The 21,404-nt window shown below is 37.6% G+C and overlaps 3 protein-coding genes across 14 annotated transcripts in view; all 3 read left to right on the top strand.

Moving 5' to 3' along the window:
* Window positions 1-10,251, top strand: part of LOC100651006 (cytohesin-1) — a 59,030-nt gene extending 48,779 nt beyond the window's left edge. For 6 of the 9 annotated variants that reach the window (XM_048407222.1, XM_048407226.1, XM_048407225.1 and 3 more), the window contains 5 exons: window positions 1,286-1,891; window positions 3,968-4,079; window positions 5,731-5,961; window positions 6,710-6,779; window positions 7,124-10,251. In XM_048407222.1, coding sequence (XP_048263179.1) covers window positions 1,286-1,891; window positions 3,968-4,079; window positions 5,731-5,961; window positions 6,710-6,779; window positions 7,124-7,211 — 1,107 coding nt within the window. In that variant the 3' untranslated portion in view covers window positions 7,212-10,251. Of the gene's footprint in view, window positions 1-1,000; window positions 1,209-1,285; window positions 1,892-3,967; window positions 4,080-5,730; window positions 5,962-6,709; window positions 6,780-7,123 lie in introns of those variants that run through there. The other 3 variants (XM_020863649.2, XM_012310379.3, XM_048407227.1) reach the window with 2 other exon arrangements.
* Window positions 10,252-10,909: 658 nt separating this feature from the next.
* Window positions 10,910-12,082, top strand: LOC100650866 (39S ribosomal protein L12, mitochondrial). Its single transcript, XM_003402517.4, has 4 exons — window positions 10,910-11,071; window positions 11,322-11,556; window positions 11,642-11,770; window positions 11,850-12,082. Exons 1-4 carry the CDS (start codon window positions 11,001-11,003, stop codon window positions 11,964-11,966), a joined length of 552 nt encoding a protein of 183 aa, XP_003402565.1. The 5' UTR covers window positions 10,910-11,000; the 3' UTR covers window positions 11,967-12,082.
* A 469-nt stretch (window positions 12,083-12,551) lies between these two features.
* On the top strand, window positions 12,552-17,661 carry LOC100650748 (pyridoxal-dependent decarboxylase domain-containing protein 1). 4 transcript variants are annotated; one of them, XM_012318865.3, is made up of 11 exons: window positions 12,552-12,880; window positions 13,002-13,187; window positions 13,715-14,134; window positions 14,206-14,487; window positions 14,570-14,641; window positions 14,719-14,955; window positions 15,030-15,374; window positions 15,472-15,745; window positions 15,848-16,105; window positions 16,188-16,405; window positions 17,165-17,661. In XM_012318865.3, the coding sequence occupies exons 1-11, from the start codon at window positions 12,815-12,817 to the stop codon at window positions 17,273-17,275; spliced, it is 2,469 nt and encodes an 822-aa protein (XP_012174255.1). In that variant the 5' UTR covers window positions 12,552-12,814; the 3' UTR covers window positions 17,276-17,661. The 4 variants fall into 4 exon arrangements, 3 of the variants coding, with proteins under 3 accessions (XP_012174255.1, XP_012174254.1, XP_012174253.1); XM_012318864.3 differs by having other exon boundaries at window positions 14,579-14,641; window positions 15,460-15,745; XM_012318863.3 differs by having other exon boundaries at window positions 12,553-12,880; window positions 15,460-15,745.
* The last annotated feature ends 3,743 nt before the right edge of the window (window positions 17,662-21,404 follow it).

The raw sequence follows: 21,404 nt of genomic DNA on the forward strand, positions 1-21,404 counted from the left end.
GAGTCAGACACTCGACAGGAAGTCCGCGTACTGGTACTTGCGATCGCTGGTGAACTGCTGCGCGTTGACAAACCTCGAAAAAGAACTTTGTACGATTGTTTCGTGCGACATCTGAAAGCAGAAAATCAACAAAAATGTACTTGTCATGTTTCTCTCCTGCGATATTCGCATCCTCTCCTTCTTCGAAATTGTACAGAAGATAGCGAAACGATAAATCCTACATAATGAGATCAGGGAAACTGGTATTTCCTGCATTTTAATCCTATTTTAATTCTAAACCTTGAAACGCGAAACTCAGCGTCTTATTTGTGATTAATTCCGTAATGATAAAACCGTAGACGGTAGCTACGGGGGGAGAGACAGATACCGGTGTGACACTCATGACGCTTCCCTCTCGGTATTCACCCTAGGAAAGTTCTTTGCTTATCTAAGTCGGAAAGACGAGAACACGTCGGATGAAGGACTTCCTTTAAACATGGGGTGCGTCCATAGCGATGATTTTTATAAAGGGACGAAAGTGGATGGAAGTGGTAAGGAGCAAAAAAATCGAAGGAGCATCAGGCAAGAACGAACTTAGAACCGTAGAAACTTGGTCGATTCTACGAAATCCTTTGATGTTTCTCGCATCGAATCTTAACACGATATTACTATTTGCTGTAATACGGTTAAACGACCGATCATTTGAAAGAGCTTCGAGTAATGGTGGAACAAATCGTTGTTGAAATTTGATGTTAAAAGTATCGTTATTAGCAAAGATACACGAAGAAAGCAACTGTAACTGTAAGTCGCAGTTGCGTAAGTACAGAAACGTTCGATTCTATCGGATTTCTTGACCTCCTTTGCAACTTTTCTACACGATGTACATATGTACCAGGTTCTTCCGGATCTTTCGTTTCCGGGCAATCTGTCCCAGCAGATTGAGTTACTTCCAAACTTCATTCATCCCTATATCCTCGACATCCACAGGAAAAGCTTCGCCGAGCAAATGTTTCGCTCGTCGTGTCGACTAATTCGTGCGATACTCGATCTACCTGGCATTACACGCAACATTAATCAAATGAAAGCGGAGACAGGTTAAACCCTCGATCCGCGAAGCAACCTTAGAACCTCGAAACGGCACGTTCGATTCGAATCTTCCCCCTGGCAAATCGCGTTACACCGATCGTTCGATTCGGGACGAAGAGGACGATTCAAGGGTAGATGGAAGCGTGAGTGAAGATTCGCTCGCGAGAACGAGGAAGCCGTTGTCGTGCACGTTTCGCTGACCTGTTCGTTTCTGTTGCAGCAACTGAAAGATGAGCTGGGCGAAGTGGTGGCCGAGATGGAAGCGATGGAGGGCGGCGGTCTCGCGGCCGACGAGACCAAGCCGTCGAACAAGGCGAAACAGACGTCGATCGGCCGTAAGAAGTTCAACATGGACCCTAAGAAGGGAATCGAGTACCTGATCGAGCACAATCTGCTGGCCCCGACGCCCGAGGACGTCGCCCAGTTCCTTTACAAGGGCGAGGGCCTGAACAAAACCGCGATCGGTGACTACCTCGGCGAACGACACGACTTCAACGAGAGGGTGTTGCGAGCGTTCGTCGAACTGCACGATTTTACAGACCTGATCTTGGTACAAGCTCTTCGACAGTTCCTCTGGTCGTTCAGATTACCCGGTGAGGCGCAGAAGATCGACCGGATGATGGAGTGTTTCGCGCAAAGGTACTGCCAGTTGAACCCGAACATATTCACGAACACGGACACCTGTTACGTGCTCAGCTTCGCCATCATTATGTTGAACACGTCGCTGCACAATCCGAGCGTCAAGGATAAACCCAGCGTGGAACAGTTCATTTCCATGAACCGTGGCATCAACAATGGCGGCGACCTACCTCGCGAACTCCTTGTGGTGAGTGCAAAAGCTCGCTCTCGCTTTATCTGCGCTTCCTGTGTCATTTGTCTCTCTATGGGAACCGTTCCTCGAATCGTGTATAGCTAGCTTACAACGTGAGATTGCAGCCAGATCTTTTTGCTCGTACGACGATAAATAAAGTCATGCGATCTATGTTTAACGATAATTTACGGACTATCGACGGGACATTTTTGGACATTTTCTAGGAAGCTCCATTATTTCTCTTCTCCTTGTTCGTTACAGCGTAATTGTACGAACCTCGAGCGACGATGAAAATGTGAAAGTTCCGAAGGTTAATTCGATCTTGGTTCGCTTTACTTTTCGCCTATGTGATTCGAGATTTAATCTCGTTCCCACCTGGACTCGCAGTTTCACGTTTTGCGTTACAATTTTCGCCCGATATTCGTGTTTTGCGAAAAATGCAAATTCTCCTTGTTCCGCAAGTCGTGCCGCAAAAACATACACGAAAGATTTCCTGCAATTGGGGCAGCGCTGTTGGTGCAACGATTTTATTACGTGTCGGCAACCGTAATGATTAGGTGGAGCTCTATCACCGGAAATAGAGGCGATACACACGTCGAAATTAGATCGCCGTACTAAATCATCGATAATAATCGGTGCACGTTCGATATAATTCAAAGATAGGGCGCTATGAAATTCCAATTTGTCGTTTTTCTAAAATCCAACCGTACGATTGCTGCACGTGCCATTAGGATATCGTTCGAAATATCGAGTTGGATCGTGTTTCCAGATGAGACTTGTATATTGGTTCGGCTAACTTTAATCCGTTCTATCGATGAGGAAGCAATCTTTACGATATTGTTTGCGGTTTAACCGAGTTATTGAAACATTCTGCGTTTATTCCCGTTCCCATCTCCGATGACGTAAAGCGTATTAATCAGAAATTTCTGGTAAATTCCTGGCAAACATTTGCGTCACTCGTAGATTCTCGCTTGACCGATCGATTCAGTCGTCCGCTCGGAGTATCTACACGCGTTCGACAATCCGAATCCCATACGACTAGGATTTAATCGACTTATATTCCAATGGATATCGGACGTTTAGCACTAAATGTTAGACGAACTGGTGCAAAAATTCCAAATTGAATAAACGAACCGAGGATCGGTGGAGAAGGAGGCAAGTGGGTCTTAACAAACACGATAAATAACGCAATAGCGTGTGCAACAAAAGACGTACGTCATTCGCGTGCAGTGGCCGACCTTTCGTTCGTGTTATGTCGTGATGCACGCGTGTTTCCATCCGCGTGATCCATGGCCAGGATATAAAGCAATTGGCGCGCTTTACAAGTCGCCTCACAACCGGCGGATCGCAGTTATTAGAATGAACCTACTGACTAACGGGGAAGTCCGTTGCGGTGATTTCTTAATGGTAGATTTATGCAAAGTGGCGCGCTGCGTTTCACCTCGTCTCACCTCGTCTAATCGACGCGTTGCCGGATCGAAAACGATTCTAGACTGGCGATCATATGCTGCTGCTCTTATGTAAGCATAGATTTACTAGTTGCAGGATATCATCGATTTTATGTATCGTCTTCGACGAGCAGAATGGAATGCCGATACTGCCCCTGTCGAGTACATCGTTGATTTTCTTTCGTGCCATATAAACGGAGAATAAACGTTATAGTTCTCATTTATACTTTGGCGATAATGGTTAAAGTGGATAATGGTTAAATTTTTGTAAAAAGTGAAACGAGTAGCTTCCTTTTCTCTTCTCAGCGAGATAGTCTCTTTTGCTATTTGCATCGTCTGGAATAAATCGTTTTGTAATTATAATATTATAACGTCGAATCCTTTTTGTATAACGTTTGCAGTAAGTGTTTTCCTATGGTTGCGAGAGACGTTTAGGAAAACTGGAATTTCCACTGACGACACGTTTGGCTCGCAAAAACTCGAATTTCCTTTAGTATCTTCCTCGTTGTGTACCGTCGAGAATTATCCGAGTTTCGAAACAGCAATGAGAAATACGAAATCATATCGCTTGATTTCGAACAACCCAATGATTTACTCGCAAAGATCGTATAGGTATTTTAAAAGCAGTACGTTACTTTTGCAGAGCTTATACGAAAGTATAAAGACGGAACCGTTCAAGATACCGGAAGACGACGGGAACGATCTGATGCACACGTTCTTCAACCCTGACAAGGAAGGCTGGCTCTGGAAGCAAGGTAATTCTTTCGTAGACTGTGTAACGTGCAATTCGACTTTTGACCCTTCTGACGTTTCCCTTCTCCCCTTGACCCGGTATGAGTTGAAACGAGATAACGTCTTTTGCGTGGCTGAGAGAAGGACGAAGAAAGAACGCTGCTCGAGCCATTGTTGATCGAACAATGTTGCGAATGTATCCCGGCTTGCATGCGATCCCCTTTCTTCCGGGGAATGTTACGAGTGCATGAGGATGTTAACCCTTTACAGCGGCGGATTTTTGTTTTAACAAATTTTCCATCGATCTTTCTTTGCAACAGAGAGAAAGCTTTTTCTCCGGTATACAAGTAGAGAAGAGTAATCGAGAGAAGATTGCGTAAATAGTAAAATAGTAATTTTTCGCCTAAAACGGAAAGTGATTCTAAAAATCGAGGAATGTTAAAAGAGGCTGTGTATAGTGGAAGTAACTTGTTCCTTTTCTTTAGGCAACCCTCTGTAGGTAATTTGGATTAGCGATCCACAAAGTTTCGTACATTTGGCTTAGCGTACGATATTCCATAGAGAGATAACATAGACTGTTTCTTAGATTTTCTTAATGCCTGGAGCAGTTTGCTTACGAGGTATGAAAAATACGTTTACCTATGGAGGGTTAAGTAGACTTGTCTGCTTTTTTGTTCACGTAGAGCTTGTAGCTTTCGACACAGTAAAGTAAAGTAAATAAAGTAATGATCCGTACTGATTGGTGTCGTAAAAGATACGTTTCTTGTTGCAAAGTAATCACAGGTGCAGGACTTAACGAACTTCTGACCCACTGAGAATACTTTTTACATTTCACATTGTACGTAACTTTCTGGTCTTACAAATTTTCCTTATTATTTTATATTAATCTATATGGTAAATATTTGATATCAATCTAAACCGTTGAATCCTCTAAATTCCCAAGATCGTTGTTCGAGCTAACGCGTTCTCTATTGCCAACGTAGTTCCGCAAGTACACGCCACCCATGGCGCGTAAAGCGATCCGGATGGTTTCCACGATGTATGCGGGTATTCAAAGGCCTACGGGACGGACAAAAATACTCGCTCGATGCATCCGTACAAGGAATCGATCGTTAATAACCAGCCATAATCGATCGCGATCGAGAACAGCCCACTCTCCGTGTACAATCGAAAGCAGATAAGACGATAACGTTGTCGCTGCAAAGGGTTATAGGGACGAGTGAGAACATCCTGGAACAGCGTTTCCCAAACTGTCCGGCCACAGAGGTCGAAAGCCTCGGTCGGGCGACTCGAATATTTTCACCATTATGCCCAAGCATTCCAAAGATACTGGCGGCGATTCGAGATACGACGCGTGACTGCTGGCATTCTATGTTCAGTGGCGCTGAAACGCAAAAATAGAATTTACAAATTGACGGACGTTCCCTGCCTCGTAACTACGTGTATTACGTTCATGCAAGATTTGAGGAAGAACGAGAAATGGGAAATAAGTTTGGGAATCGTTGGTCCGGAAGCATTCCCCGACGACAACGAGACGAAAAACCCGTCAAAGTGTCTGTACTTTTCTTATATCGTATCGCTTTGTCCCTCTGCTGCCCTGACGGAGACAGCAGGTAAATAACGCAATTATAGTTGTGCATCGATCGTTAGCTTTTAAATCGTTGATGGTTGTTTCAGGCGGACGCTACAAGAGCTGGAAGAGACGATGGTTCATATTAAACGACAACTGTTTGTATTACTTCGAGTACACGACCGACAAGGAGCCACGAGGCATCATTCCGCTGGAAAACATTCAGGTCAGAGAGGTGCAGGATCGGCACAAGCCGCATTGCTTCGAGCTATACGCCGCCGGCTCTGAGTTCATCAAAGCGTGCAAGACGGACAGCGAGGGAAAAGTTGTCGAAGGTACTAACCGGGGATCCTAGATGAAAGCCTTAATTGATCGGTGCCGTGACCTACCACCCAATCCACTCGATTACGGCTACCAGCTCGTTTAATTACTCGAGTCTGCGCTATACTTGGACACTTTTAACAATCGTAGATTGTTGAAACTTCGATCGGCTCGGTCAAGTTACCTGAATTTAAGCAATTTCGCTTATCCGAACGAGAGTCAATCTGTCAAGGAAGAAGAGATGAAATAACGCGTGAAAGTCATAAGTTGTAAACGTCGTATTATGGTACGAATTATATAACTTGTAATCGATTGGTCAAGAATATAATTATAAATGAAACGTTGCGTTGATATGACTTTGGTTCTTATAATGGGTTAATGATTATCCTACGCGTGGGAACCATTAAGAGAATCAGCTTAGCGAATGCACATTGTTTCTTTTAAATTACGTATCAAAAGCATTACGCTGCCTTTTCTCATCCGTAATTTCAGCGTAGGAACAAAATGATAAGTTGGAGAAAAAATGCAATTTTAAACGCACGTTGGCTTCTCTAAATTAAAACATGGAAGAGCAGACAATTAATAGAGCACGAAGGATAAAGAATTCAAGTACCGGTCGGGCAAAGCGTCTTTCTCGTGTGAAACGATCGAATTCTATGCGTGTTGCGTTGCCATTTAACGCAGCCCTTTTTTTTCATAGCACGTCGTCGTGCTCGCAGTAATTACACCGGAATTGTAACTGTTGTTCTTTGCTCTTTACAGGCAAACACACGGTGTACAGAATGTCTGCGGCCACGGACGAAGAGAAAGAAGAATGGATCAAATGCGTGCGGTAAGTTGTTATTCATTTTGTGAATAATTCAAAGAAGACTTCCATTTCTGACTGAGGTTAGTGCTGCTTATTTAACGCTTCCGTGAATCTTTTACTGAAAATTGCGGACGGTTTGAGCTTATATAATTTACGTTTTTAATGGTCGACGGTTTGTAACACGATTCTTTTCCTTTTTTTGTTATTAAAAGCTTTTAAGCACAAACAACTTTTAGACAAATATCGCAATTAATTTGATCAATGATTTAATAAATTCGAATATTTCTACTATCTTGTAAGACGTATCTTTCGCTCGTAATGCGATACAAATTCGCTTCTTTAATCGCAATTTTAACGTCTAATTCTAGGCAGAGCATATCGCACAATCCCTTCTACGATATGCTTGCAGCCAGGAAAAAGAAGGCGCAAAAGACAAACGTACATTCGAAGAGTTAAACTTTACCATGGACACAGCTTCTAGAGAAGCCTGGCGAGACACAAGACTGTCTATTCACGAGCCTACGTCCCTATCAGGATCGTGAAATACAATCAAACTAATCTATACGGAAGTCCATCCGACTGCGCTGATTTAGCAGAAGACATACAGATGTCCGCTTCACCTGTTGATGAATGTTCGTCAATGTAGTTTAAGCGACACGCAAGACACAGGGACAAATACGAAAGGAAGGGGAAAACGATGCTATTGATTGAGGATCGTTCGACATTATGTTTTGTATAAGAATTTACGCTGCGTTTTAGGGGCCTAGATGTGTATTATTTAAACAGATTTCGACGATAGACACGAAACGTTTCCCTAAAGGATGAACGAGTAGAGAGAGAGAGAGAGAGAGAGAGAGAGAGAGTGAGAGAGAGAGAGAGAGAGAGATGTTGAAAGCTGTAGCAACTTTGAAGGTAGTAAACCGTATACACATCCAACGATCTCGTCGACGGTGCTGGACAAGTTCGAATTAGACGCGAAAAGACTACTTTTTCTTTTCGTAGAATTCGCAAAAAGATAGGTAAAAGATGTTCTGAGGGAAGCTTCGGCGGAATGTTTGGAAAAGTTCATAGAAGAATATGACGCGTGTAGCTTATCGATCGATGGGATGATAGATTCGTCCGGAACAAAGAAGAGACAATTTTGGAAAGAGTGAAATCTTTCTTATTTTCTGGCAGCTTTAGAGAATTACCGAAACTCGATATTGCTTCGAGCAATCCAAATATGCGTACAATATTTATTTTATACGGAACCCTCGCGCGTGACAATGCCGTTTCGCGTTCTTTGCAAGAAAGAAGAAGAACCGGAGGTTCTTTACCTCCAACCGAAGGTGATTAGGAAGTGTAATGGATCAAAGACTTTACATACAATTATAAACGAACATTAAACGCGAGAACGAATTGGTAAGACGCGTGCATTAATGTGATAGTTGTGTATTTATTTGAGAGAAGAATGAAAAATGTATAGATAAGACTAGTTCAAAACGTTTCCTCGATATGCCAGAAATCATCTTAAACTGTACATTGTCGTACAGTTTGTAAGTATGGCATGTTAGCCAATTACGTGACAGTAGGCTAGGACGATTTGCGTTTTTTTCGTTTGAATTATATATATATATAAATATAAATATATACATATATATAAATATACATATTACGCACGAGACGCGTAACTTTGTGCATTATATATATCGCAATATAATAGTTATGATAGTACGCGAAAGTTAAATAGTAACTTGATAAGATCCAATTAAGAGCCTGCATCCTGACAGTATTTAAATTCTCGCAACAAAAAACTGAAATGTAAGCTTAATTTACAGAAGCGTGAATCCGCGTTATCTACGAAATTCATACATTTGTTATTATGCGTTAAAAGTAACTTATTCGTCTAGGTTATTCTTCCTGCTTTTTCATTTTTAAATGATTTAGGTAAAGAAAAATATATCACGATAGATCTTTCGAATACATTTGATAATGATCTTTGTAGATAACCGCAACGTTTTTTATATTACAAAGTGTATCGATTGTCGCTAGTCAAGCTCTTTCTACTTATCGAGCCTTTTTTTACAGGAAATAGCGCATTTCAAATGTTCAAATGTTCAAATGTTCAAATGTTTATTTGTTATTAAGTAGTTGCCGAAGCAGATTTTACACTACTCGCTATTGTTCTCCGATTCTAGTTTAAGAAATCGTACCGATCCGTCTTCGTGTCGCAATTTCTAAACGTAGGTCCATCTTAGCGATTACCTAGCGAGCTTAAATCATAATCGTACCAATACATAGAGGAAAGACAAGAAGATAAAAAGGAAAGGCAAAGATGCGGGTGCCTTTGAGATCTTGTTCAAGCTAGTCGTAACAATTAATCCGTCATATGCAAGGAGCATGTAATAGAACTCCAGGATTAATTATGTTCTCTTTTTTTTTCTTGCTACATACGAGAGAGTCAGACATCGAAGAAGCCTTATTATACATACATTAAATAATGAAACGCAGAAGTAATTATATAGGGCCAAGACTAATAGGATATAAGTTTTTTAACGTCACGCTACTCATGGTAGGATGTATAACTGTTCCGCGAGACAGTAATTTGTACCCAATTGTAGTTTTCGAAGAAACGTACTATTTCTATTCGACTATTGGACAGACAATTGATTCGTGGTTACCGACCCGTCCTTGAATCATCTTTGTACAGACTATTTTCTCTTTTTTCTTTCCTTTCTTCAACTGCCTGCAACCACATTATACAAACAATTCGAGGGACACCACGTTGGTCATTATTCGTCTGTAATATTTATCCAACAACGTCGATGATTCCTTCCTTCCGCAATGCTACAGTAACGATAGATGTAAAAAAAAACTGGTCACGCATTGTTAAGGAGTTGTGTAAAGTTAGTTTAGGAGAATTGCTTAACGTGTTCACATCCTTCATATCATGTTTCCTTGAAGAATTGTTTGTAGGTTGATGTAATATAATTTGTACTTTATTTGGGGAAAGATTGATTAATTACATTTACTATTACACCAAGTTATTAAAATAACACGCCGATGTGCAGAGATGTAAAATTGTTCGAATACCTATTTTAAAAAGAGTAACGATACGACTTACGAGAAATGTTTTCATAAAAAATAAAGTGATAAGAAAAAAAATCAAACCGAAAAATGTGTAAAGTTATAATTTAGTCTAAAATACTCTAATCAAAACGATTGATTGAATTCGAAAATAAGAGAGCACAAATTTTGTTTCTTGATAAAGAATTCGTCAAGTGATAAAAATGATGCACACTTGCAAGTAATAAAACTTGTGTATTAGTAACGTGATTCATTCAATCTAAGAATTGTATAAAGAAAACTGTATTTTACAGTGCAGAATTGTATATTTCGTTGTATATTATTTTCACTCGATAATTGTTATGTATTCATACTGATCTGTGTACTGTATTTACGATCTTATATGTATTAATTTAAACGTAATTAATAAATATTTCCATTTCGTAAAAAATCTCGTAGACAACTATCTTTATCTAAAATAAATAAATATAAAGATTGGAAAGTCTTTTTTGTACCTTTTTAACTAAATATACGATTATATATTTCCGATAGTTTTAATGTCTTTAATGTCCAATAATCAAAAATATAATGTACGTATGTACTATGATCGACGAGGCACAGACTACATGCGATATTCAATGCTTTGTCGTTTGGGGTTCACCTGACCCCCCATATCATTTCCTTGTCGCATGCAACGTTGTCGATTCAGTATAGTGTGAAATTACAAGTAACGTATAGAACAGAATAGTTTGCGAAGGAAATATAAAATCTTATACTTCTGCAACTAGTTCGAACGGTGATTTTGTGCAGAACATGTTATATTCTTAACATTTTCCAGTTTAAATACGTTCCGACTGCATAAATAAATGTTCGTTTTTGAAACTATTAAGTGAAGCTATTTTTTATTTTCGAACTATTAAGTAAACTGAAAGTCTGAGCTTTTTAAACAGTAATTTTTTAATGCGTTTTAATACAACTATCGAATTATTACAAATCGGCCTTTATTTTACTATTTTCTAATGAAAATATTTTTGTCATCAATGGTACTGTAGGCGTTATAAATTCTCTAAAATGATCCTAGATGTCGTGGTGAAACGTTTGATCCATTTATCTCATCTAGTTTATATTTCTTAACGTTTTCATTCTCATTGTTCATTGTTTTTGTGTGAAAAAAGCTTTAGTTTAATAAACCACTGTAAAATGAATATAATGCATACGTTACGATTTAGCTGTCAAAGGAATATCCATCAAATTCGCCAATTTCACAAATGGTACGAATTATTATGTTGAAAATATGCCATTTAGTGAAACGTGATTGCATAACCTCACTTTTCTGGCTATCTTTAAACTACTATTTAATATATAAAATATAGTCCGAATAATTATATCAAAATGTACACATTATGATGAAACAAGTTGAATTGTAAAAAATGATGTGTCTATTTTACAATAGTAGCTTTTGTAGTTTTAGAAAATTATCGTTCACACTTTCTTAATTTTATTTTAATTCTTATGTTCTAGTATTATTCAACAATCAGAAGTTGCTGCTACAGCTAGTACAACTTCTGTGCCTGAGTCTGTTTCTACACAGCAAGAACCAGTTAATGCTAAAATAGAAATGATTGCTAATCACATCGTTTCCTTAAATCTTATAGAAGTAGCTCAATTGAGTGACTTACTTAAAAAAAGATTAAACTTGCCAGATGCACCTGTAATGCCTATGGGTGGTTTTGTTAGTGCTGCATCAAAAGTAGAAGTATATATGCTGCTATTATAAGAATTTCATAATGTTAAGAAAAATTATATATTTATACATATATGCATAAAAATTGTCGTTTCAGGAAGATAATGATGAACCTCAAGTAGTACAAACTGCATTTAGTGTTAAACTTACTGGTTATGATGAAAAACAAAAGATTGCTCTAATAAAAGAGATAAAGACCATATTACCAGATTGTAATCTTGTCCAGGTAACTATTTTGCCTTGTATAATGTGTACAACAAAATCTTATCAAGTTCATTAAAATTTGTAATTTTTTTTCTATACAGGCCAAAAAGTTTGTTGAGAGTGTACCAGCCACAATCAAATCTGATATCTCAAAAGAAGAGGCTGACAAGATAAAGGAAGTCATCACCAACGTCGGTGCTATAGTTGAAATTGTTTAATTTTTTTATTTAAATATATATGGAAATTCATCTTTTATGGATTTAGTAGAATTTTATAATAAAGTAAGCATTTACAATAATCCATTAAACAAAAATAAAATAATTCCACTATTTTATCATTTTATCAACTTATTTTGCGTACATTGTTCATACGTAAATATTACGTTAAGTAAGTAAGTACGTAAAGATAAATGTACATTTAAATAATGTTTTACACTATTGTTATATAAAAAATTTTGATAATTTTAATCATATAAATAATTTAGAATTGTACAGAATACCATAATGTGAAATAAAAAATACTGTGAACTTTAATATTCATTTATTTAATATTATCAATTGCATGTTTTCAAATAAATGTAATTTCCATTTCTGCAAGTTCTAATAAATACTAAGATCGGAAAAAACGTTGACTAAAAAAATTTAATCGTGTTAATAAGAGTTGTTTCTTCTAACATTGACAAATAACTAACATATTTTCAATGTTCATTCAAAATCCTTCGTTTAAATTAAAAGCACATGTACGTTAATGAGCTGATACGTATGCAAAGTACTGCATTTCAGTTAATCAGCGAATTGAACAACTGGCATTGCGATAAGAGCCGTATCGATAAAATAAGGGCCGTATCAACTACCTAATCGTTTCTTCTTTAACTCCCAGTTAATGTCAGAAGAAGAATACAAAATACTTTTATCGAATCTAAAGTGTATCGTGTTTCGAGGGTATACATCTATATAAAATCTATTTTTAACCGTAGAGCGGAAACTGTGCAAATTTTGCTAGTGGTCAACGGCGGTGAACGGAAGTTGGATTGCGACGGTACTGCGCCACGACGACTATTGCCACGATGGCTGAGGAGACTGATACAAACGATAAAGCGACGATGGAAAGTATAGCACAAAACATACTCGAGGTTCGTGTCAGCCGTGATCAAGACAGTGCGTGATAACGTAATAGTAGCTTTCGAAGTGTCGAAAGAAATTTTGCTACCGACAACACTCTATTATCCCGGCCTTTTTCGATCATTTTGACAGGTCAGTACCGGAGGTGGGTCTACGTCGAACGAAGTAGCCGCATTAGAGTTTCAAGCCTCGCAGGTGATATCAAGGCTCGAGGAAGCTGTCGAAAAGGCAGCTGACGGTGGCGGTACCACCTGGAACAATCCCTCTGGGTTCCTCTCGCAATCAAAAACTTCCGACGAAATATTAACTTCAATTCAGGTAGGTAAATACGACGCTTGCAGAAACCATTGATTCGCGACTATTGGTTGTTTCCCTTAGATTTGCACATTAACTGGTCGGTATAGTTCTGATTTTGGCGAATACTCGTCACGTGGCTCTATAATTGTTACGAATCGTTTAACTGTTCTTCTAGAATTAGAAGCTGCCGCTCTTTTTTCAATTATTTAAATTGAACGTATCTGCTAAAAAATATAAAAATTTTCAAAAATTTTGACCTATTCGCGTCATGGTTTCATTCTCACTTTTCATATATGATTTCGTGATGTTCTTACAAACATGTATCGATTTGTATTTATTTTTTATTGGATGTAGTAATAGATATATTAATTGTAATAAATAAACATTATTCAATTTTCATTAAAATGTATGTAATTTGAGTTACACTCACGACCATGTATTTATTATAATACACATATTTTTCTTGTTCATACATATATATTTCTATTTAGTGATTGTAATTATACTCTTGGAAAAACTTGAAATTTAATTATAAATCATTCTTACAGGACTTGGTAATTCACGAAGACGCTCCCCAACCGGTGAAAGATGATACAACGGAAACGGCAACAGCAACGAGTCAAGTGACTACCTTACCAACATTAACAGAGCCAGCAAAATTAGCGTTAATCGCACACACTATTTCTGCTTACGCGCTCGCACTTCCAAAATCGCACGCTCAGAGATTAGCCGGCCGATTGGCCGCAGATACAACCAGATGGCTAAGTCATATTTTCCGTTTCATCGATTGCGCCTCTTCCTTTCACGAAGATCACCTGGAAGGTTTAGTCAGAGTGACCAGATTGGCTCTACACAGAAAATATCCTCGGTATATGGAGGAAGGTTTCACCGCGCTTGCTGCCTCACCACCTTTAATTTACAGTTCTGTGGCCGCACCTTTAGGTGTGGTTCAACATCTGTGCAAACAGGTATATAGACTTACAGTCTGATTAAAAAAAAATGTGAGCGTATAACCATAGATTTGTGTTCTATTTTTTAGCTTTCTTTGCCACTCCATTGTGTAAGGCCCATCCCCCATAACACAATGTTTGGATCGCGATATAGCATGGACGTGTCAGCTTTGGAACGCCGACTTGCGGAAGACACGCAATCAAATAGCGTGACACCGCTCCTGGTATTGGCAGAGGCGGGTTCAGTATTAACGGGACACTGTGATAATATCGCTAGATTGCGTGCAATTTGTGATAAGTACAATGTCTGGCTCCACCTTAGAGGTCATTCTTTAGCCGCGTTAGCGTTAAATAATTCTGCGAAGGATCTGGTGTGTTCATATTTATTATTTATTTTATTTTATTCTTTTATGTTAAAAATGTGTAATGTACGGACTTTTTCTTGATTTTCAGCCTTCGAAGGTTGCAGATAGTGTTACGTTACCTCTTGGAATATGGCTTGGCATACCATCATTACCAGTAGTAGTATCCTTTTATACATATATACATTCGGTTGAAAAACTGTTTAGGTATTGTTGAAATTTTTCTTAATGTATACATAGACATTGTACAGATTAACAGATACGAAAGGTGGTCGACCTACTCCAAGAGACACAACTTTGTCTCTGGTGTCGGGTTTAATGACAGATTCGTTGTCAAGACGTTTACCGACTTTACCCTTGTGGGCCACTTTGCAAGTGTTAGGTAGAGATGGTGTACATAATAGATTAAAGAGATGCTTTTTGGCTGTGGAAGAATTATACAATAAAATTAAGAAATTTCCTTGCATAAGGATACTGGTAATTGATTCGAACAACGATATCCTGTTTCATAATTCGAATTTTCGTTCTAAATCGTACGGTTTGTTTTCCAGAGTCAACCACCCGGAGGAGAAACAGGGTCCTATACCATAAACGAGCTCCTAACCAACCCCGTGAATAATCCACAACTATTCGAAGCTGTAGCCAGTGCATTAGTGTTTCAATTTGTACCAGCAGACAGGGAACCACAGACAACAGAACGTGTTCCTCCTTATTACGATAAATTAAATTCCTGGTTAGGACAAATTCTTCAAAGAGACATCGAAAACGTACAAATAGAGTTGTGTGAAATAGAACATCATGGTATTGCGATTCGTATTTGTCCTCTAGAAAATCCAGACCAACCTCCTACGACCGAGGATATAGATAACGTAATAGCTTGTATGGAACAGCAGATAGTAAGTATATTTTAAAAGTGACGATCATACGCAGTTAAGGTCGTGACAATTATTTGTCAACTAACTACTGCCACTTGCATAATAGGAAATATTACAGGCAACGGTTGAGCATAAAGCCACGTTCGTGCGATTAGTCTCAGAGAATGACTCTTTACATTTGGTAGAAATGCATGACTGGGCAGGTTTAGGCGGTGTACGATACGCACCACCTACTTGGATCCACGTCATGACCGACCAGGCAAAAGAGGAATTGAACAGATTAAACACGCAATTAGTCGAAGCTTTACGGGACACAGACGCGGCATTTTCTCTAGGAGAAGGTGCCGACGGCTTAGCTTGTGTACGATTTGGTATGGTTACACAAGATACAGGTGAGCAAAGATTTACATTTCTTGTTCCATAGTTGATTTGGGTTTATCTAGCATGTGGACTTTTATCTTGCATGTGGATCTTGACAATATAATTTTTCACAGATGTGGCTGAATTACTATCCTTAGTTCTACAAGTCGGTCAAAAAGTGGAAGCTAGCTCCAAGCTATTGGATACTATATCCGAAGTGGTGAAAAGAGGTATCGAAGCAGCACAGACGGACTTGGAAAGAGAAAATGCAGAAAAATTATGGCAAGAAGGTATTCTTAGACACGTGCCTGTCGTTGGAACTTTCGTCAATTGGTGGAGCCCACCCTCGAAAGAAACTGGAGTTCGTGGACGTAGTTTAAATTTACAAGCCGGTACATACTTTATTTACACGTTAAACTTCCTTTACGTATCCATAATTAATTAATTATTCAATGACATATTTTTCGCATCTAGGAGTTGTCGAGAGTACAGAGAATATTTACAAATACCACATGCAATTGCAACCAAACTCCACGGTGATTAATGGATCTGGTGCTAGAACTCCACCACAGCCTCTTGTACAGACTCCAGTTGGCGCTGGTAGCCAAAGTCATAGTCGTTCATCGAGCCATTCCAGTTTACAGAGCGGAAAAAGTATCTCTGTAATGACAAACACCGTACCCCACCCACAGGTAAAAGAAGAATCCGGTGAGGTGAAGTCGTAGTGAACATTAAACGATACGATTAATCGAAGAAGATTCAGTTCGTTAAGTTCGAATCCCTGAACTTGGCAAGGGAGCGATGCTCTAGGTGAAACGATCGAGCGTTTTCGGTAGAAGCTACCCTTTACATTCTCAGAGCACAGCAAAAGAATTAGCATTTCTAAAGCGTTGAGGAGCTTAATAAATCGACAAAGGTAAAGTCACGCTGTCCTCTCTGTTGTTCTTTCTTCAATAAATTATTTTATGCTATTTTTCTGTCATCTTGGATTAGTCGTATTATTTTTTTCTATCTTACCAGTTTTATTACTTTCATCGACAATTTAATCATGAATACCAGTTTTATTACTTTCATCGACAATTTAATCATGAATACTTGCAAGATCTATCGAAGATGGCTTGTGTACTTATTAGACTGATAATAAGCAAAAGATGTTAATCTTACTACGAGTTAATTTGATAAGAAGTGATAACTGTTCCTCATTCATTAAAGTATTTCTCTCGTAGCACAATAATCGGAAGCGTATCTTCTTACTCTCATAACGCAACATGAAAAGAGTTGCCGTTAAATTTTTAGTTTATCGAATGAGTATCGGTATTACAATAAAACTACATAAATTGAACAATTTTTAAGTTTCCAACAGTAGTGTTTTACATTGATATGTGCACATACATTCTGAATAAGTTTATCAACCAGACTTTCATTATATTTTTCCACATTTTACTTTACAGACTACATATTTACATTTTATTTGCGAGTTCTTTCTTCATGAAGCACAACATACATTAAGAACGGAAAAAAGACACATACGTAATAAAGTCGCGATTGCTTCGAGCATTTAAAAAAGAACGTATTACGCACGCATTGTAAAATTTATCCGACAAAATTAAGCTTTTTTTTAAACATCTAACAAAGCGTGTAAAAAAAGAAGGAAAATCAGAACAATGTTCGGATATTAAAACGATAACCAAAGAGAATGAGCGATAATGTAGAGTTACATTCAAGCAATTTGGATTGTTACGATGTAATAATGTGTAATTTGCAACGGAATAGGAATTACTTAGCTCTGTTGTGTTAAAAAAATCATAACAAATACGTTCACATTATTACAGTATTTGGTAAATTGTTGATAGCTACATTGAATGGAAAGAAATTAAATTATATGTATATTTATGTACCAAAATTGTTTTAATAAAGTACTGCAATTCAATAAATTATCTTAACATAACTTCAAGTTTTTTAGTGTTTTTTTAAATTGAAATTAACATTTTTCTAAAGATGTAGAACATTTCCTCGAAAGGGACAAAGGAATCTAGATTGTTACATGTAATTAGGAAATTACGTATATATGGCATTCAAGAGAATATAAGATGTAATTATTACATTTTTTTTTTTTAAACGACTTTTTAAAGATCTAGGATAATTTTCCATTGTTTCATCGATTAAAAATCAGCATCCATCTAAAAGGAGTATGCTTTGTATGGATTATACACTGTAGAGGAAGCAATGGTGTTATTTGAACGTAGACAACGGTGGATCTTATGTCTTTTTATTTTCTCTCTTCATAATATTCGTGTTACCATTACAATAGGAGGAATTAAGTCTGGAATATGGCAATTAGACGTAATTCGCAATGCACAAAAACGGTATCAATTAACGAGTTTCGTTTTGCTCTTTATATATGCCTCTCAAAGAATTCTCTTTACAATACACGCTTGAGAATGCATCTTTCCGCGCGTACAAAAACACCATAGAAATCTTAAACTTACGTAAAATCTCAATAGCCTCTGCACACTTTGTGACTAAACCTCTTTCGTACGTCGAGAGAGAAGAAACACAAGAACAAAGGGCGATACCCTCTATTATTTTCGCGAATCGATATTTCCAAGGTCCAAAGATCTCAGTTGCACTTCATTTTCTTTCTTTTTGGTCGAACGAACGAACGAACGTGTTCATCGATGTACACCGAACGATCGCGTTAAAATTTCTTTCATTCGAGTGCGTACATTATATCTTGAACTGTACAGTGTGTGCAATTCGGTGCGATATTTCTTTTTCCAACAAATCGACTGTTTCTTAGCTGTAATTTATGCGTGTAAGATATAAAACGATTATTTATTAAATGTGATATTAATCGATTAAATGCTGTTTGATATTCGAATAGATAGTATTGAGAAGTTAGTAAACGATAATTTTACATTTATTGCTGAGATTTGATCCGTGAAATCATACACACTGTATAGTCTATTATACGAACAAAATTTATCGGAAACTCTCTAGTTCTAAGTGACGAATATTTCTCGCGTAATGTTTACGTCGAACGAACACCAAGTTTTTCAGAATTTAAGTTTTAATTAAATTAAATTATCAACGAAAATTCTTCAATATCCGTGTTTGAAAGAAATTGTGATTATCGTGTTAAAGGATCTATTTCGTGTAAATAGAACGTGCGCGTTCCAACGAGACATTATCTCATTAGAAAACGGCACCTTTCGAGAATCGATCGTACATTCGTCATGGATCCAGTTTTGGAAAATTAGCCCTCGTGAAAATCGAAACGTTATCTCGTTCGATAATCTTGACGTTTGATTTGTTTTTCCTTATCATCTAATCTCATTAAAGGTTCTTAGTTAAATTAATTAAAAAGTTTTATAGGCCAGAACAATGCACCGATTAGAGAAGATTTTTTTACGTCCTACATTCGTACTATATTTCCACTATATATATCAACGCCTCTGAAAATAATTAGTTCTCTCTCGCTCTCTCCCTATCATACATTCGTACACATATAACTCTCTTTCACGCCACTTACATTGTATCAAAATGATGCGAAAAATTAAATACGGTTGTACTCATCGGAAAGTGGTTCTCAATTTGATCTCGTGCAGGTTGCTGCTCGATACAACGATACAAATTGACAAAGGATTAGAATTAAAGTTTCCTCAACGACCATCTAGACTACGTGCATGTATATTTAGAATTTATCGATATTTTCGAGTCTCTCTCGCGAATTCGTGGATCTGCCCTCCTCTTTGAGAGACGAGGATTTACTCAGACTTTCGTGTCAGGCCGATTCTGATTAGAACATACAAAGATATTTTCGAGAAGAAAATACAAGATAGTCTTCCCTTTTTATCATACGATCTTCTCAAATCGTGCAAAGATATTTGTTTCGTAAATCCGGAAAATACCGTGTTGATCCCGTTTGCGCGTTTTTTTAACAGTCTTGAAGACAACAGAGACTGGTCAAGGTTTTTCTTTCGACTGTCTCGCGTCGACTGTGTTCACACAGTGTCTTTCTACGTTAATTCTTTATTCTTTGCTCCCCACTTTTATTTAACCTACTAGAACTTAAATACTCTATCATTTGATTAATTAAAAATTTTAAATAATACTCGATACTCTCGATAATGAGCGACAACGATGCGATGGAGTCAATAAAATATACGATAGAAACTAAAAATACTTTTTATTTTTAAATTATTTGCAAAGAATCTTTAGTTAATCTTTATTAAAATAAAACGAAAATAAAAATATGTACACTTTTACATAAAAAGATATTGCAGTATACAAGAAATATATATATATATATATATATATATCTTGTGACTATATATATATATATATATATATTATCCAACCCCATCGTACCAGCCGAGACTCAAAAGGGACATACAAAGATCATCGTATGATGTCGCTCGTGTTTTGTTTCACGTACTCGAGATTAGTAACCTCGCTTAAAATCTAAGAACGACGAGAAATTCATTTGGATCCAAAGATTTTCCCTTGCCAGCTAAATTCTTCCTCATCGATAGTTAATTAAGTAGAATATTTAAAGTTAAGGGAAATACATCAATTCAAGGTATAACGAACTCTTCTAGAAAACGTTTGAAAAATTGAGCCATGTGGAAAAGTTTGGCAAGAAACTCTGTCGTATGCAACTGCCGGACAAAGTCGAACGTGTACGAAAAGAAAAACCTTTGTTTTTCTCACTGACTAGGATGTTCCTTTTCTTCGATAAATTCAAGAAAACGAAGTTCACATATACACACACATACGCACGCTCTAATTCGTTTCCGATCTCGTTCGTCGATTCGATCTTAAGATTATGATCAATTAATGGCTAAATCTATGTGTCGCTATACTCTATGCACTTTATGCACTTTAATAAATATTACAACTATGTACAATGGATCAAACGTGTTTATACCTAATCATGCTTTTTCTACCTACACCGTTTCTATGCTCGTTGCGAACAGTGAACGTAAAATCGTATTTCCTCCTCTAAACTCTCTTGATAATATCGTGTAAACGTAAACGAATAGTAAAACATTTCTTCGGTAATGGCGGCTCTCCTTCTCAGCGATATCGCCGCTCGTTTCCCCTCTCTTGTTCCTCCTTATAAGCGAAGAAACGATAAGAAACGAAAGAAAACGGCAGAGGAGAACGATATTATCTCTGTGTAAAATTTGTAACACCTAAATTTAAGTTATATCACACGTACATCTTCTTGTTCCTTCTTCTTAATGTTCTTCTTCCTTTCTCATTCCATTTTTTTTTTTTTTGTTCTTCCTCGCATTTCCTCGGCAACCTTATATGCCTATCGTATTACTGCCTATTTACACACGTTTTCGCTGAATAGGATGCGGAATATAAAGTCGTCCGCTGGTTCGTTGCAGTTATCTTCATCGATCGCGAATGATCTCGTTCGGATCCCTTCAACTAGGAGTACCGTTACAAGGAAGACTTTGCGCTCCGCAAATAATTCAATCTCGATTTTTTCCTTTATTTCCTATTCGGTTGAAAAACACCGATATTACGAAAACTTTGTTCTGATCGACGAGAATACCATCATCGTGCAACGATAGTTGCTTCGAGTATATTTGCGAATAATTTCTCACTGAACTTTTTAAACAGTAAATATACAAAGAGAAAGAAAAGAAAAAATGTTCTGGCTGTCGATAATTCCTT

The sequence above is a fragment of the Bombus terrestris genome, chromosome 7 (assembly GCF_910591885.1).
Source record: "Bombus terrestris chromosome 7, iyBomTerr1.2, whole genome shotgun sequence".
NCBI lineage: Eukaryota > Metazoa > Arthropoda > Insecta > Hymenoptera > Apidae > Bombus > Bombus terrestris.